At 38.9% G+C, this 16,508-nt stretch overlaps 1 protein-coding gene across 1 annotated transcript in view; it reads left to right on the top strand.

Annotated features, from left to right (window-relative positions):
- The window catches only part of LOC127664124 (uncharacterized), a 21,825-nt gene extending 6,976 nt beyond the window's left edge, over positions 1-14,849 (top strand). The window contains exons 4-7 of the mRNA XM_052155994.1: positions 9,967-10,140; positions 11,546-11,649; positions 14,326-14,359; positions 14,664-14,849. Of these exons, the coding sequence (XP_052011954.1) occupies positions 9,967-10,140; positions 11,546-11,649; positions 14,326-14,359; positions 14,664-14,834 (483 nt within the window). The 3' untranslated portion in view covers positions 14,835-14,849. The remainder of the gene's footprint in view (positions 1-9,966; positions 10,141-11,545; positions 11,650-14,325; positions 14,360-14,663) is intronic.
- The last annotated feature ends 1,659 nt before the right edge of the window (positions 14,850-16,508 follow it).

The following is a 16,508-nucleotide window of genomic DNA, read 5'->3' as shown; positions in this document are numbered from 1 at the left end:
AGAACCTCAGACTGTGAGCCTCTAGATTTTAATGGCTGCTTCTATTTCTTTAGGGGTTACAGAACTATTTAATTTGTTTCCCTGATTTAACTCTGGTAAGTATCTATCTAGAAAATCATCCATATCCTTAAGATTTTCCAAATTGTTGGAGAAGATGCTTTTCCAGTAAGACCTAATGACTTTTACGTTTCCTCGGGACCTGTTCTTAGGTTTCCCTTTTCATTTCTGATTTTGTTAGTGTGGATATTGTCTCTCTGATGTTTATTTAGTTTGGATAAGGTTTTGTCTATCTTGTTGATTTTCTAAAAGAACCAGCTTGGCTTGGCTGATTCATTGTCCTGTTGTCTTTGTTCCTAATGAATTGATTTCAGTCCCGAGTTTGATTATTTTCAGTGTCTACTCTTGGGTGTTTGCTTCTTTTTTCTAGAACTTTAAATATAGGTGTATATTTAAATTTTTATTATGAGAAATCTACTGTTTTTTAATGAACATACTTAGGGCTATGACCTTTCCTCTTAGCACTGATTTCATTGTGTTTCATAGAATTTGGTATGTTGTGCCTTCACTTGTATTTAATTTACAAAGGCTTTGATGCCTTTCTTTATTTCTTCTTTGACCTACTGTCCATGAAGTAGAGAGGAAGAACCTCTATAACAGCTGTTGGGCCTCGGCTTTCCCATTGGTCAGAGTGCGCATGCCTGTGTTTAGATGCGTTGCTTGGCAACAGTTGGATAGAAGTCAGTTGACAGGAGTACCTGTTCTGGCTGGACTCTCTCCTACTGAGCTTGCCTGTGGGTGCTTTGTCCTGGTCTTGCTGGCAGTGGTGACAAGACTCACTTGCAGATCTATATCAGTGTGTTGGTTCTGAGGGTGGCCAAGAGCCAAGAGGGAGGGGAGGGGTCAGGGTGACTTGGGGTGACTGGGGGTGACTCGGGGTGGGTGGGTGGGGAGCTCCACCATGAGTTCCTCGTGTTGCTGGAATCGAAGGCCATCTTCCCCTGGATCCTCCACCGGCCAGAGGGAGTCCTTCACAGGCCATGGGAGGCCATGTCAGAGTGGTACTGGCCTCTCTTCTGCCAGAGAGATCAAAAGCTACAAAGCCTTCAGCAAGATCCACAAGGCTGCTACCCGGGGTGATGTTGCCATAGTAGAGCGCAGACTCATACTTAGGAAAAATGACATCAATGACCGAGACAGCAATGACAGGTGTCTGGGGCTGGGGGTCAGGGGAAAGGGGCAGGCTGGGAGGCAGGTGGAGAAAGAAATGTGTCAGCTTCCCTAAGTGGCCCCAGTGTCTAGGAGTAGGAGGAACTGCCAATGTTCGCAGGGCTACTGACTAGTATACTGACCTTTGTCGCTAAGATTTCATGGTAATGTCAGTGCTCGGCAGTTATTCCACTGCTCTGGGAAGTGGGGTGGGGGAAGGGCGGAAGGCCCTGCTGACCTAGAGCTGTTCACCACAAAAAGCCCCTGGTTCTTGAGTTCATTAATGTTGTAGTATCCAGACCTCCTCTTTTCTGTGACTGATGTACCTGTTTCTCTCCCAGGCACTATAGTAGGTTGGACTCATTTTCATTCACATGTCCTTCAGTTTATTATATACACAAATAAATAGACATAATCATTTTAGTTGCAGTTTGCTGAAAATAAGATACAGACTGTGTATCTTTCAAATATGGGTTTTCTTTCCATTTATGCAAGTTTTCCTTAAAGAGGTTTCATGGCTGGAGTCATAATAGTGAGCAGGAAAATATAACTTTAAAAGTGAAAAGCTGTCCATTTAATTTGATATTGGCAGTTGGTTTGTTGCATGTTGATTTTATTATGTTTGGGTATGGGCCTTGAATTCCTGATCACTTCAGTATTTTTAACATGAAGGGGTGATAAATTTTGTCAAATGTATTTTCAGAATCTATTGAAATGACCATTAATTTTTTCTTTGACTTTCTTATATAGTTATTGAATTTTCATGTATTGAACCAACCTTGCATCCCTGGGATGAAGCCTACTTGGTCATGCTGAATGATGACTTTGATGTGTTCTTAGATTCAGTTTGCTAGTATTTTATTGAGTACTTTTTCATTGATGATCATAAGTCAAATTGATCTAATGTTCTCTTTCTCTCTTTGCGTCCTTGTTTCATTTATGTATCAGAATAATTTTGGCTCTACAGAATTAATTAGGTAGTGTTCTTTCTGTGTTAATTTTGTGGAATAGTCTGAAGAGTGTTGGCATTAACTTTTCTTTGAAGGTCTGATAGAATTCTGCCCAGAAGCCATCTGGCCTTAGGCTGTTTTTGTTTGCCAGTTTTTTAATGACATCTTCTATTTCCTTAGGAGATATGGGCCTGTTTAGTTAGTTTACATGCTCTTGATTTAACTTTAGTATGTAGTATCTGTTTAGAAAAATCATCCATATCATTTAGATGTTCCAATTTTGTTGTGTATAGGCTTTTGCAGTATGATATGATCAGTTTTTATGGTGTTTTTATTAGATATTTTCTTTATTTACATTTCAATGTTATCCCCTTTCCTGGTTTCCCCTCTGAAAACACCCCACCCAAATCCCCTCTCCCCTGCTCACCAACACACCCACTCCTGCTTCCCTGTCCTGAAATTCCCCTATTCTTGGGCATCTATCCTTCTGAGGACCAAGGGCCTCTCCTCCCTTTGATGTCCAATAAGGCCATACTCTGCTACATATTCAGGTAGAGCCATGGGCACCTCAATGTGTACTCCTTGATTAATAGTTTAGTCCCTGGAAGGTCTGTGGGGGTAGTGGTTGGTTAATATTGCTCTTCCTACTATGGGGCAGCAATCTCCTCTCAAGCTCCATTGGGGAATTTATGTTTAGTCCAATGGTTGGCTAAGAGCACCAACCTGTATCTGTCAGGTACTGGCAGAGACTCTCAGTACACAGCTATATCAGGCTCCTGTCAGCAAGTACTTCTCTGAATGGCCTTTCCTTCAGTCTCTGCTCCACAATTTGTTTCTGTATCTCCTACCATGGGTATTTTGTTCCCCTTTAAGAAGGACCAAAGTATCCACACTTTGGTCTTCTATCTTCTTGGGCTTCATTTTGTCTGTTATTTGCACATTGGGTATTCTAAGCTTCTGGGCTTAAGCTTCTAAGCTTATCAGTGAGTGCATGCAATGTGTGTTATTTTGTGATTGGGTTACCTCACTCAGGATGATATTTTCTAGTTCTATCCATCTGCCTAAGAATTTCATGAATTCATTGTTTTTAATAGCTGAATAGTACTCCATTTTATAAATGTACCACATTTTCGGTATCTATTTCTCTGTTGAGGTACATCTGGGTTCTTTTCAGCTTCTGGCTATTATAAATAAGGCTGCTATGAACATAGTGGGCATGTGTCCTTATTATTTCTACTTCCATTTTTAGGTCCTGGATGGTTTTGTTCACTTCCTTCCCTTGTTTGTTGGTCTTTTCCTATAATTCTTTAAGGGATTTTTGTGTTTCTTTTGTAAGGGCTTCTACCTATTTACCCGTGTTCCCCGGCATTTCTTTATGGCAGTTATTCATGTCAATCTTGAACTCCTCTATCAGCATCATGAGCTGAGACTTTAAATCCAAATCTTGTTTTTGCAGTGTGCTGAGTATCCAGGACTGGGTTCAGATGATGCCATATCGACTTGGTTTCTGTTGGTCATGTTCTTGTGTTTGCATTTTGCCATATTGTTATCTCTCAAGTTAGCTGGTCTTGCTGTCTATGACTGTGGTTTGTATGTCTGCAAGCCTGTGTCAGAACTCCTGGGAGACCAGTTCTCTCTCTGGGGGAATTTAGGTATGGAGAAGTGTGGTACAGGTTCAGCTCATGGGTGGAGACAGAAACCAGAATGATTCTGTCCCCAGTTGGTCCTTGGTTCCTGTGTCCTGATGGCTTTGAGCAGGCCGCTCTTTGGCCAGGAATTTGAAGAGAAGTAGTGGTCTTACCTGTTAACTCAGGTGTGTAGGCACTCCTAGGAGATTGGCTCTCTATTGCTGGGATTTGTGGATGTAGCTCTGTGGCCCAGGATCAGCTCTGGGCACAGACAGAAATCAGACGACACCTGTCCTAGGCTGCCCCTAGGATCTTGTGTTGTAAGGGTTTCAGGCAGGTTCCTCTGAGCAGCATGGGTGGTCATACCTGTGTCCCCAGTCATGTCTACACTTCTGGGAGTCTAGCTATCTCCCTGTGTCACCTGAGTATGGAGTTCTATGGCAAAGGATGATCTGTTGATTTTTTTGAATTTCCGCACTTTCTGTTTTTATGTCTCCCTTTGTTTTTATGTCTCCTCTTTCATTTGGGTGCTATCTCTGGGCCCTTTTGATAGCTTGGCTAGGTGATCTTCTATCTTTTTGATTTTCTAAAAGAACCAGCTCTTGGTTTTGTTGATTATTTGTAACATTCAGACAGGGCTAATATTCAAAATATATAAAGAACTCAAGAAGCTAACCACCAAAAAAAAAAAAATGAGGATGCTTCAATCCTACAAGTGAAGCAGAAGAAAGCATTCATGTGAGGTAAAGAACTAAACAGAATTCACAACAAAGATATCTCAAATGGCCAAGAAGAACTTACAGAAATGTTCAAATTCCTTAGTGATCAGGGAAATGCACATCAAAATGACCCTAAGATATTATAGTATACCAATCAGAATTGCTAAGATCAAAAACTCTTGTGACAGCACACATTGGTGAGGATGTAGACAGAGAGGAGCATTCCTCCATTGCTGATATGATGGCATACTGGTACAACAGCTTTGGAAATAAATCTGGAGGATCTATGTAGACAGAGAGGAGCATTCCTCCATTGCTGATATGATGGCATACTGGTACAACAGCTTTGGAAATAAATCTGGAGGATCTTCAGAAAATCGTAAATATATCTACCTGAAGACCCAGCTATACCACTCTTGAGAACATATCCAAAAGATGCCCCACAGGGGCATGTGCTCCACTACGTTCATAATGGCCTTTTTGTGATAGCTGGAAGTTGGAAACTTGTGGTTTATTTACAAAATTTACAAATTTTACTTACTTAGCTATTAAGAATGAGAACCTCGTGAATTTTATAGGTACATGCACATAGATGGAACTAGAAATTATCCTCCTGGATGAATTAACTCTGACCAAAAAGCACATGTATGGTATGTATTCACTAATAAATGGATATTAGCCAAAAAATGTACAGAATCCCCAGGATATAATCCTCAGAACTCAAGAATCTTAACAAGATAAGGGCCTAAGTGAGGATGCTTCAATCCCACCTGTGAAGCAGAAGAAAGCATTCATGTGGGGCAGAGAGAGGGAGAGACCTGGGTGGGAGAGGGGAGAAGGGAAAAGGGAACATGTTCAGGAATTGTAGGTTGGGGTTGGGGGGAAGAAGACAGAAGCCCCGAGGGCTAGCCGAAAGAATCACGAGACTTAATATGAGGAGGTAGGAGTGGGAAGTACTCCATTAATTTACCAGAGACCTGGGAGACAGGAGCCCAGCATGGCTGCTTTGTGAGAGGCACAGCAGCTGAGTCAGATGCAGATATTTACACCCAACCAATGAACAGGAGCTGAGGGCCTCTGTGGTGGAATTAGAATAAAGCTGGAAGAAGCTGAGGAGGAGTAATACTTCATAGGAAGACCAGCAGTCTAACCTGGTCTCATCTGATCTGGACCCCCGAGATCTCTCAGGTTCTGAGCCACCAACAATACACCAACTGATATGAAGCCCCTGACACATATTTACCTTTCATTGTGCTGGGTAAATGCCTAATTTTGTAAGTCCATATATGAATACCAGCAGTTTGAAAATCAAAATGGTATATTCAATCCAACTTTATTCTCTCTTATGGAGAGAGTACAATATATAATATTGTATATATTACTCATTTGCCATTGTGAAACTCATATTTCTGGTAGAATTTGGATTTTATCCGTAAAATCAATTACTCATCATGAAACTTAAGTTTAAGGCTTAAAGTTCTAGATTTTAGTTCATTATAATGGGGAAATCAGAGACATGATCTGGTCATACCACATCCACAGTCAAGAAAGGAATGAAACAAAAGCACCCAATGACTTCTTTTTATTGATTTTTTTTATTGGTTGTTTTATTTATGTGCATTTCAAATGTTATCCCCCTTCTCAGTGTTTCCTCCACAACTCCCTTATCCAACTCCCTCCCCTTCTTCTCTGAGGGTGCTCCCCCAGCCACCCACCCACTCCTGCCTCACAGTCCTGCCATTCCACTACGCTTGGCCATCTAATCTCAACAAAACCAAGGGCTTCTCCTTCCTTTGATAACAATCCTCTGCTACATGTGCAGCTGGAGCCATGGGTCCTTCGATGTATAAGGGACAAAGATATGGGGAGAGACCAAAGGAAAGGCCATCCCGAGACAGTCCCCACCTAGGGATCCATCCCATCTACAGACATTAAGCCCAGATACTTGCTAATTTAACATTTGTTGACAGGGGCCTGATTTATCTATCCTCCTGACAGTCTCTGCCAGAGCTTGACCAATACAGATGGTGAAGCTCTCAGCCAAGCATCAGAACACAGTGGTCTCCATTAGGTTAGGGGAAGAACTCACTGGAAGACACACACACACACACACACACACACACACACGACATATAAACACCCTCAAATGACCCTGCTATACCACTCCTGGGCATATATCCAGAGGATTCCCCGGCATGCAATAAGGACACATGCTCCACTATGTTCATAGCAGCCTTATTTATAATAGCCAGAAGCTGGAAAGAACCTGGATGTCCCTCAATGGAGGAATGGATACAGAAAATGTGGTATATTTATACAATGGAATACTACTCAGCAATTAAAAACAATGGATTCATGATATTTTTAGGCAAATGATTGGAACTGGAAAATATCATCCTAAGTAAGGTAAACCAGTCACAAAAGAAAACACATGAAAATACAATCACTGAGAAGTGGATATTAATTAGCTCAGAAGCTCTGAATACTCAAGGCACAATTAGCATACCAAATGATTCCCAAGAAGGAAGGAAGGAGAGGGCCCTTTCATGGAAAGGCTTGATCCAGCATTGTAGGGGAGGACCAGGACAGAGAAATGGGAGGGGGTGATTGGGGAATAGGTGGAGAGAAAAGGGCTTATGGGACATATAGGTAGGGGGCAATGGGAAAGGGGAAAGCATTTGGAATGTAAACAAAGAATATAGAAAATAAAAAATAAACACCCTCATACACACTCAAAAACTCACACACACACGAAAATGATTTCAGTCCAAAGAATCAGACTAGAGTAGTACCAAATACTAATGTAAAGGTTTGCAGTTAAGTTCATGTATTCTTTTGTTAATGTAATTTCCTCACATTATGGGAAGAATGATTACAGAGAAGTTATTAATTTATATGTCATATGACTTGCTAATAAAACAACTGCAAGTGCAGTCTTACTGATTTCTTGATTTATGTTTGTGACTGATAATAAGATTGTTAATTAAATTCATTAAAATGCCCACAAATTTAAATATAAATGAATTCCTAAACTTTATTCTTTTTACTCAGTAGTTCACCAAATCACTTTGTTTCTCTTATTAAGCACACTCATTCTATGGGCTGTAAATGCCTCTCATCCTTAACGTGTGCAGATTTTCCTGTGCTGAGTAGAAAGTTTAGAAATATAGTACATTCAAACAATGTAACACCAAACAGCTATTAAAAACAATGGCTTCTTGAAATCTGAAGGCAATGGCTAGATCTAGAAAATAGCATCCTGAGTGAGGTTTCTCAGTCATAAAAGACCACACATGGCGCGTACTCACTGATCAGTGATATTAGGCAAAGAACGTGGAATACCCACGATATAGCTCATGGACCACATGAAGCTCAAGAGGAATGAAGACCAAAGAGGATAGATGCTTCAGTCCTACTTAGAAGGGGGTCTCAAGTCCACTAGAAACTTGACCTATTTATTTTTAAATAGCATTTCTGAAATTAGGAAGTTGTAACAAGTAACTACTTTGAAGAATTATGCCCTGTCTAAAACTATTATCAATTAATTGAAATATTAGCCAAGTGAAAGTTCTCATTTCTTCACATTGTACAAATCAAAATAATGAAAAAATTATCCTCATTTTAGTCCTGGCATTTCTTTTGCCAAAGATTTAGAAATTAACAAAATAGTTTCAGATATAACTTGCTGTTGTCATATTTTTTCACATTTTGAATATTTAAATATTATAACTAGAACTCCCAGAATTCTTTTGAATATATCACATATGATTTACTGTAAGCACAGTTGGTTATGGTTCCTGCACACTTTATGAATAATGTAATCTAAAACCTGCTATCAGGTAAAGCGTAATACATCAGGAGTTATAATTCATATCCTAATGTAAAGTTCTCAAAGTGTGAGAAGAACAGGGTCATAAGCCAACCAGAGTGTGTTCACTTGTGTAGTCATGTACCAGTGGTCTACAGTGGGAAGATTGCAAGTTAGCAGCTCCTGAGACACATTGTGAATTCAAGACCAGCCTGAATTCTGTAACAAGACTATGCCTCAAAGAAAAATATCCAAACATCTAATTGCTGAGCAATTTCATGGTAGAAAAAGCTGTAAATCCTTTGCATGATGTTTTTCAATAATCCTACTATACTTTGTGAGATGAGCTTATTTTGATTCCCTTTTTATTGATGAGGGTCTTGGGTATGCAGAGAATAAAGCAGTGAGTAGCTACAGAGTTCAAAGAAGGAGTCAAATCCAAATTGAGAGTTCTGATTTAGAAAGGTTACTTTGGCCAACTGTGCTGCACAGTTTATGTCAACTTGACACAAGCAAAAGTCATCTGAGAGGAGGGAAGGTCAACTGAAAAATTTCTCCATAAGATCTGGTTGTAGGCAATCTTCTAGGGCATTTTCTTAATTGGTGATTGATGGTGTAGGACCCTGCCCATTGTGGGTGATGCCATCCCTGGGCTGGTGGTTCTGGTTTCCACAAGAACTCAGTCTCAGGAAGAGATGGAGAACAGGCTAGTAAGCAGCACTCCTCCATGGCTTACCATAATCAGCTCCTGCCTACAGGTTTCTCCCTGTTTGAGTTTCTAACCTCACAGCTTTTACAGATGAACTGTTTTCTGGAACTGTGTGTGATATAAGCCCATTCATCTCCAAGTTGTCTTGATCATGATGTTTCATCCCATAATGGAAATCCTAAATATGACAGCTTGGTACTAGCTTAGAGGGGCAGTGCTATGACATAGGTGACCATTTTTTGGGGGGGGGGGGGTGGAGAGGATTTTGAAGGACATTGGAATATTGTGCAAGAAATACCACTGAGTTTTCAATGCTTGCTGAGCTGTTCTTTAGGAGCTTCCTAATTAAGAAGGTTGAAGGTAATTCCGGAGATGGAGGCGTGGCTTGGGAAGCTTTCAGTGATGAAAGTTTCTATCAGGGCCATTTCTATTTTCCTCTCCATGTTGCTTTGGTTATGTTGTTTCATTGCAACAATGGAAAACTATTTAACATATTGGGCGTTCAGCTCAGTGGTAGCATCCTTACCTCCCATGCAGGAATATATATGTCATGATTCCAATATTGGAGGCAAAAACATTTCTTTGAATTGGATGCCCAAAGTTAGTGAGAATTACACGAATAACTGTGGCTTTTGACCTAGTTTTGTAAAAAATTCTTAAAAAGTTTTCATTTTCACAGAACTATTCTGCACTATGCCTGTGCATACGGCCATCCCAATGTAGTGGCCCTCCTGATAGAGTGGAATTGTGACATTGATCTTCGTGACAGTGACAACAGAACAGCACTAATTAAGGTAGAAAGCAGCCAACAGTTTCAGTGTGACACATATTGGATGGGAATTCTTAGAATAAACATGATCTCAGATACATGCAAATAATTAGTGAAACCTATGAAATTTTTGCTTTTCTCATCATTCCATTCTGTTTCTTGATCCAATGCCCATAGGCTTCACAGTTCAAGCATGAAGACTGTGTGGCTATGTTATTAGAACACGGTGCTGATCCAAATGCTATTGACGACAGTGGGAACACCGCACTGCACTATGCTGTTTGGCATAACAGCACCTCAATGACAGCCAAACTGCTGGCACACAATGCCGACTTCAGTATAAAAAATGAGGTAAAAAGACACAGCTTTGATTTACAGATTATTTCCTACATACTTTAAAATATTACATTGGAATCCTGATACAGCTTTGACCTAAGAATCTCTCAAACGCTAAATGTAATAAGTGGATTTTATAAGACTTATCTAGATGAGCCAGCTTTGATGGGAGCTCCTTCTTCCCAAGCTTTCCTTCCCCCAAAACACTGCATGATCTCTCTCCTTTACTCTTCTGAGGAACAATCTAAAGAGAATTATTACCTCCATCCATGGCAATTCTGAAGAAATTTGCAATTTCCTTAAGGCTACTCTCTTAATTGTAGCCTTTCGGGAATTCATGTTGTCTTATACTTCCAATGTATCAGATAAACAAACTTCAATAAGATACAAGGTTTCTATATTATAAGTGTCTAAATTATGTATTTTTCTGTCAGTTTAACCCACATGGTATCCATCTCAGCATGTCAGTGCATTTTATAGATCTCTAATATCATGGGCCTTTCAGACAATTAGGTAACCACAGAGTTGGTTTGTCCCTTAGTTTATGATACAGAATGTTATACAGGCAAGGATGGCCTTGAACTTTTTATGTAATAAGGATGACATAAAACTTGTATATTTCTGGACCTCTGAAGTGATGGGCTTTTGGTAATTCACCACTATGCCTGGCCTATAAAACCTCATAGTTCACTTTGATATATAATTTCCAATGACATACTTATTTCAGTGAAATAAAGCAAGTGTTGGAGAAGTTATTCAGGGGTATTGTCAATTTACCACATTTTATGCTGATTTTCATTACAGTTTCATTATGAAGATCTTGCAAGGAGAAAAGTCTAATTCCACAAATTTAAATTATAGTAGAAAAGTTTTCAGTATTTTCCTTGAGAGATTACTTAAATTGCAACTCTAGCACAGGGTTTAATAATAATCCTTCATATTCTCCCAGAATATCAAGTCTAACATGAATTTCATGTTCATTTGTTATAGAAAGAGTATTAACATTAGTACAGTAGGTCCAGTATGGAAAAAATACTGTGACATGCCATCCTTTCTACACTGTGCTTTTGTAGCAAATATTCTCTGCCTCAGTGACTTGGAGTTCATGGCATTTCAGAAGCATTTGCATTCCCACAGGCTCTGGAAGAAACTATTTAGACTCTACTCATGGTATCAGGAACCCATGGCAGACATTCTGTTTCACATGGTTCACTAAGATTTAAGTTATGAATTAAATGAGATAGGTGTCAAAGGTACTCTGATGGCTTATGAAGAATGGATCTGTGTGAGAGCACTGTGTGTGAGAGTGTCAAGGATGCAGATAACTGCACCTCAGACTATGTGAGCTCTACTGTGTCTTCCACATGATTGTCTGTTGATAAATAAGTTCTCAGAGTTAAAAGTTATTATTGTTTTATAGGAAAGCTTTACACCACTTACACTGGCTCGAATGAAAAATGACAACCTGGCAAAACTTTTAGAAGACCAGAAAGAAAAGATAAAGGAACTTGATGAATTAGAAAGGTGACGTTATTCATTCTTTTATTTTTTATGTTTTTATGGGATTCTATAGTGTGTACCATCCCTGAAGCCCTGTTGCTGGAGTTTCTAATCCTATTAAATAGGTATAAAACCCCCACATAATATAGATACTGTAATTATAAGCTATATTCCTAGATTGGGCAGTTCTAGCACTGTACTATCTTATTCACAAGCTGTGAGAGTCCTTGCTTCTTGAGGTTTCTCCTGGCCAGGAGCTCCTGATTCATGGTGTCATCTCCTCCTCTTCCTCTTCTTCCTCCTTCCTCCCTTCTCCCTCACCTTCCTCTTGTCCTCCTACCTAACTTGCCCCAGTATTGGGTCTCCCTTCCAACCTTTCTCCTTCACTGCCCAATCACTGACGTAGCCTTTTTTTAAGTATAGATTTTGAAGTTTATGTTTTAATATTTCATTAAAAATTGAGATCTTAAACATTTATTTTTAAAAATATGTCTTTCATATTAATTTCTTTAAAAATGCTATATTAAATGAAAGTACATTTTGAAAAAATTTTCTTCCCTTCAGTGACTGGTTTCTTCAAATATTTTCGTTATCTTTGCTAGTGAATCCCTAAAATTCTCAACATTCATATGTTTGGCAAATGGGGATTGCCTTAAAACTTGATCAGCCTCAGTTAGTAAATAAGACAGTAAACAGGGCAGCCACAGACAAGACTACATAAAAGTCAAGTCTGTCTTCACACACATGCTCACATGTATACACACACACACACACACCCACACACATACATACACACACACACTTGTATGTCTGCAATTACCCAGTCATGTATATTCAACACATGTAAATACACCCATGTGTGCCCCCCCCACACACACATACACACATACACACACACACACACACACACTCTATTGGTCATTGAACCTATTTTTATTTCAATAATGTGTGTCTTAATAGGTTGTATAAGTTGAGCATTTAAATATGAAAACAATTAGAGAAACATAGGCTAAAAAAGAAGCAGGACTCTGCTTTTCCTCCAAGTATTTCTACTTCATTGTAGTCACATAGGAAGTTTTTAGTGTTTTCTAATTTGTGTGGACTGGAATTGGTAGGTCATATATAGAAAAGCTGAATGCAGTTGTGAATTTCATGTTTTGATAACCCCTATAGCTCCCCTAGAAAAATATCATATCCATTTATTCTTAAATTTCCTATACTTTATCTTGCAGTTTGTTTCAACTGTTTCATGGGGCTCACTGTACCCTTTTGAGACCAAATGAAGGCATGAGTGCTTTTTAGATGCATGTTTGATTTGAAATGATGATGGCTAATTCTATGTTGCAAAGCTTAGTTCTGCACCAATGACAGGGGTGGTTTTCAGACCATTTTCAGTTCAGGTATCAAAATTATGTGAGTCAGTAACTGGATACTAGTGCAGCCTACAGATGGTGATTTTGGAAAAGTTTTAGTCTTCCCTTCGGCCAGTGGGCAGACAAGGGTTCCAGGCACCCTCCTGTTTCTTTCTCCCCAGTGGTAGATTCCTAGTGCACACCAGACCACCACATCTGGCTATGTTTTGTCCACCACAACTTCTGACAAATCAAACTGAGACCCTCACACTTGCAACTTAGGGACTTAACAACTGAACAGTTGTATGAGTCCATGTCTTTTTAGATTTTGAAAATAAAAGTGATTTCTACAAGATTCCTCAGCACTGAAGATGCTGTGGTAGGAGAAACTGGGAATTTGGGCTGTGAGATACTTTCTCAAGTAAAACTAGTTGAAAATGTCACATGATTAGGTATAGGTTTTACTAAAGTGGGATGGTAATTTATTGTCATCTTCTATTATTTCGTTTAAATCTACTTGAAGATGAAAAGTTATTTTCATAGTTTAGTATGAAATAAATTATGATTCTAGAATTTCTGAGTATGAATTCAAATCTGTCACATATTCACATGGTCTTTCTGTGTTTCTCAAAATTATCTGACATATATTGGAATTAAAATAAATTTAAAGCAAGTCCAATGCTTAGAACAATGCACGGCAATTACATAGGAAGGCCTAAGAACAGCTAAGCCTTTCCATTCTTAAAGGTATTTGACACATATAAAGACACAGTGGTGTTAATAAGGCAGGTTTTACTAAATATGAGACTCCGTTTTGCTGAGAATGACATTGGAAATGTTGGTATATTTACCTCTACGAAAGAAAGCATACTATATTATATTGTCCCCTTAACTGTTACAATACTTGATCAAAATTTATTATTTTAAATATTATTAATATCATCATCATTATTTTAAAATGATGCAAATGTTTGTGCTTGTATTTGAGTATGCACACATGAGTGCAGGTGGCTGAAGAATGCACAGGCATTGTATGTCTCTGGATCTGGAGTTAGTTGGTTATGAGTCACACAGCATGGGTTCTGGCTGTTGAGCTCAACTCCTGTGCAGAAGCAGTATCTGCTGTTAATTGGAGCCGTGTCTCCAGTTGTAATTTCCATCTTTTATGATCTTAGTAGTGGTATAAATTGTATATCAAAGTTCCTCTCCTTGTCTACAGCTTCTTTCCTTTGCAGAAAATCATTTTATTTGTAATACCTGGTAAGTTTTATGGATAGGGAAAATAAACATTTTTTGTGTTTTATTTTACAAGTTTAGTATTCATCTGAAAGTATTTCATTTCTTGTAGGTCTTCAAAGAAAACTTCCAATGAAAAAGAAGAGGTATGCAAAAATTAATTTCAAATCATATTTATTAAGATACAGTATAAAAATCAAAGTAATACATAAAAATGGACTTAGAAATATAGTATAAAATAAAATAAAAATTAAGATTCTTTTGTTATATTCAAATATTTCTTTCCAAAATAGTTTTAAAAGTCACCAATAGTAAAGGTGTCTTTCCTTTCAAAATCTGGTCTTTCAGAAGCATTTTGCTTTTTACTTATGTAAAACATGGGTCTCTTCTTTCTAGTGTATGGGGTACTCAACATGACAGTATCTGAAATTGCTATTATTCATTGTATAGGTCAAAGAACAAGGAAATCATATGCTTGACCTTAAGGAACTAATATCATGTGAGGGAAACTCAAAGGACTGTGAGCAGTACAGTTGTGACACTATTTTGCATTTTATTGAAGAGCTCATGAGGCAGAGAAAAGGTAGGAGTTCTGCATGCAGCCCCTGTGTGTGCTATTGATGAGGGTGAATTGCCCAAACATAGGCATGCTTGATATCAAAGAACAGAAAACTAGTCTCAGCCAGAGCTGCCAGCAAGCCTTCAGAGCTTCAGTGAGTGAGCTTGACACCATGGCCTTGGGGTTGTTACATTAGACTCATGTGTTTCAACAAAATGGAACAGGCCAGTCAGCCAATACATTAAATTGGTGGGGTGTGCCTTTTCGTTACTTCTTTTTGGTTTCTTTGATTTTTTTGGGAGGGAGTGTGATTTTCATTCTCTCTCTCTTTCTTTCTTTTTTCTTTCTTTCTTTCTTTCTTTCTTTCTTTCTTTCTTTCTTTCTTTCTTTTTCTTTCTTTCTTACTTTCTTCCTTCCTTCTTTCCTTCCTTCCTTCCTTCCTTCCTTCCTTCCTTCCTTCCTTCCTTCCTTCCTTCCTTCCTTCCTTTCTTCCTTTCTCTCTCTCTCTTTCTTTCTTTCTTTCTTTCTTTTTTTCTTTCTTTCTTTCTTTCTTTCTTTCTTTCTTTCTTTCTTTCTTTCTTTTTCTTTCTTTCTTACTTTCTTTCTTTCTTTTTCTTTTATTTTTATTTTCCTTAATTTTTATTAGATATTTTCTATATTTACATTTCAAATGTTACTCCCTTTCCAGGTCTCCCCTCTGAAACCCCCTATCCCATCCCCCTCCCTCTGTGCATTAACTTACCACTCCCAGTTCCTCTCCTGGAATTCCCCTACACTGGGGCAATGAGCCTTCACAGGTCCAAAGGCCTCTCTTCTCATTGATGTCTTACCAGGCTATCCTTTGCTACTCATGTGGCTGGAGCCTTGGGTCCCCTCCTTGTGTACTCTTTGGTTGGTGGTTAAGTCCCTGGGAGTTTTGGGGGTGCTGGCTGGTTCATATTGTTCTTCCTCCTGTGGGGCTGTAAAACCCTTCAGCTCCTTGGGTCCTTTCTCTAGCTCCTCCATGGGGGACCCTGTGCTCAGTTCAATGGTTGACTGAGAGCATCCCCCTCTGTACTTGTCAGGCACTGGCAGGGCCTCTCATGATACAGATACATCAGGCTCCTGTCAGCTAACACTTGGTGGCATCCACAATAGTGTCTGGATTTGGTAACTGTATAAGTGCCACAGGATAACTTTCTTTCGTCAAAATTTGTCAGAAAACCACGTTTTAAGGAAATCCCGCATCGTGCAAAATTATCTTGTTTTTCATAAACAACATGTTGTAACTCAAAAAGCTTTGGTGTTTCGTGTATGTCTAAGCCTGTAGCCTCTAAAGAGAACGCACAGGAGAGTTTTCTCTCGAAATAACATGTAAGAATACAACGTTATAAGGAAATACAGTGTTGCAGAGTAAAGACAAATACGTAATTATTGGAAACACTTTACGAGAAGAAATAACGCATCATAGAAAATTAGCTTGTTTCTCCTAAGCAACACGTGGTAACTCGAAAGGATTTGGTGTGGCATGTATGTCTAAACGTGGAGCCTCAAAAGAGAACCCACAGGAGAATTTTCATTCGTCAAAATTTGTCATAAAACCACGTTTTAAAGAAATCCCGCATCGTGCGAAATAATCTTGTTTTTCATAAACAACACGTTGTAACTCTAACAGCATTGATGTTGCCTGTATGTCTAAGTGTGCAGCCTCAAAAGGGAACGCACAGGATACTTTTCTCTCGAAAGAATATGTAAGA

This window comes from Apodemus sylvaticus, chromosome 13 (genome assembly GCF_947179515.1).
Source record: "Apodemus sylvaticus chromosome 13, mApoSyl1.1, whole genome shotgun sequence".
NCBI lineage: Eukaryota > Metazoa > Chordata > Mammalia > Rodentia > Muridae > Apodemus > Apodemus sylvaticus.
The sequence above is the reverse complement of the archived record's forward strand: the minus strand, read 5'-3'. Positions and strand labels throughout refer to the sequence as shown.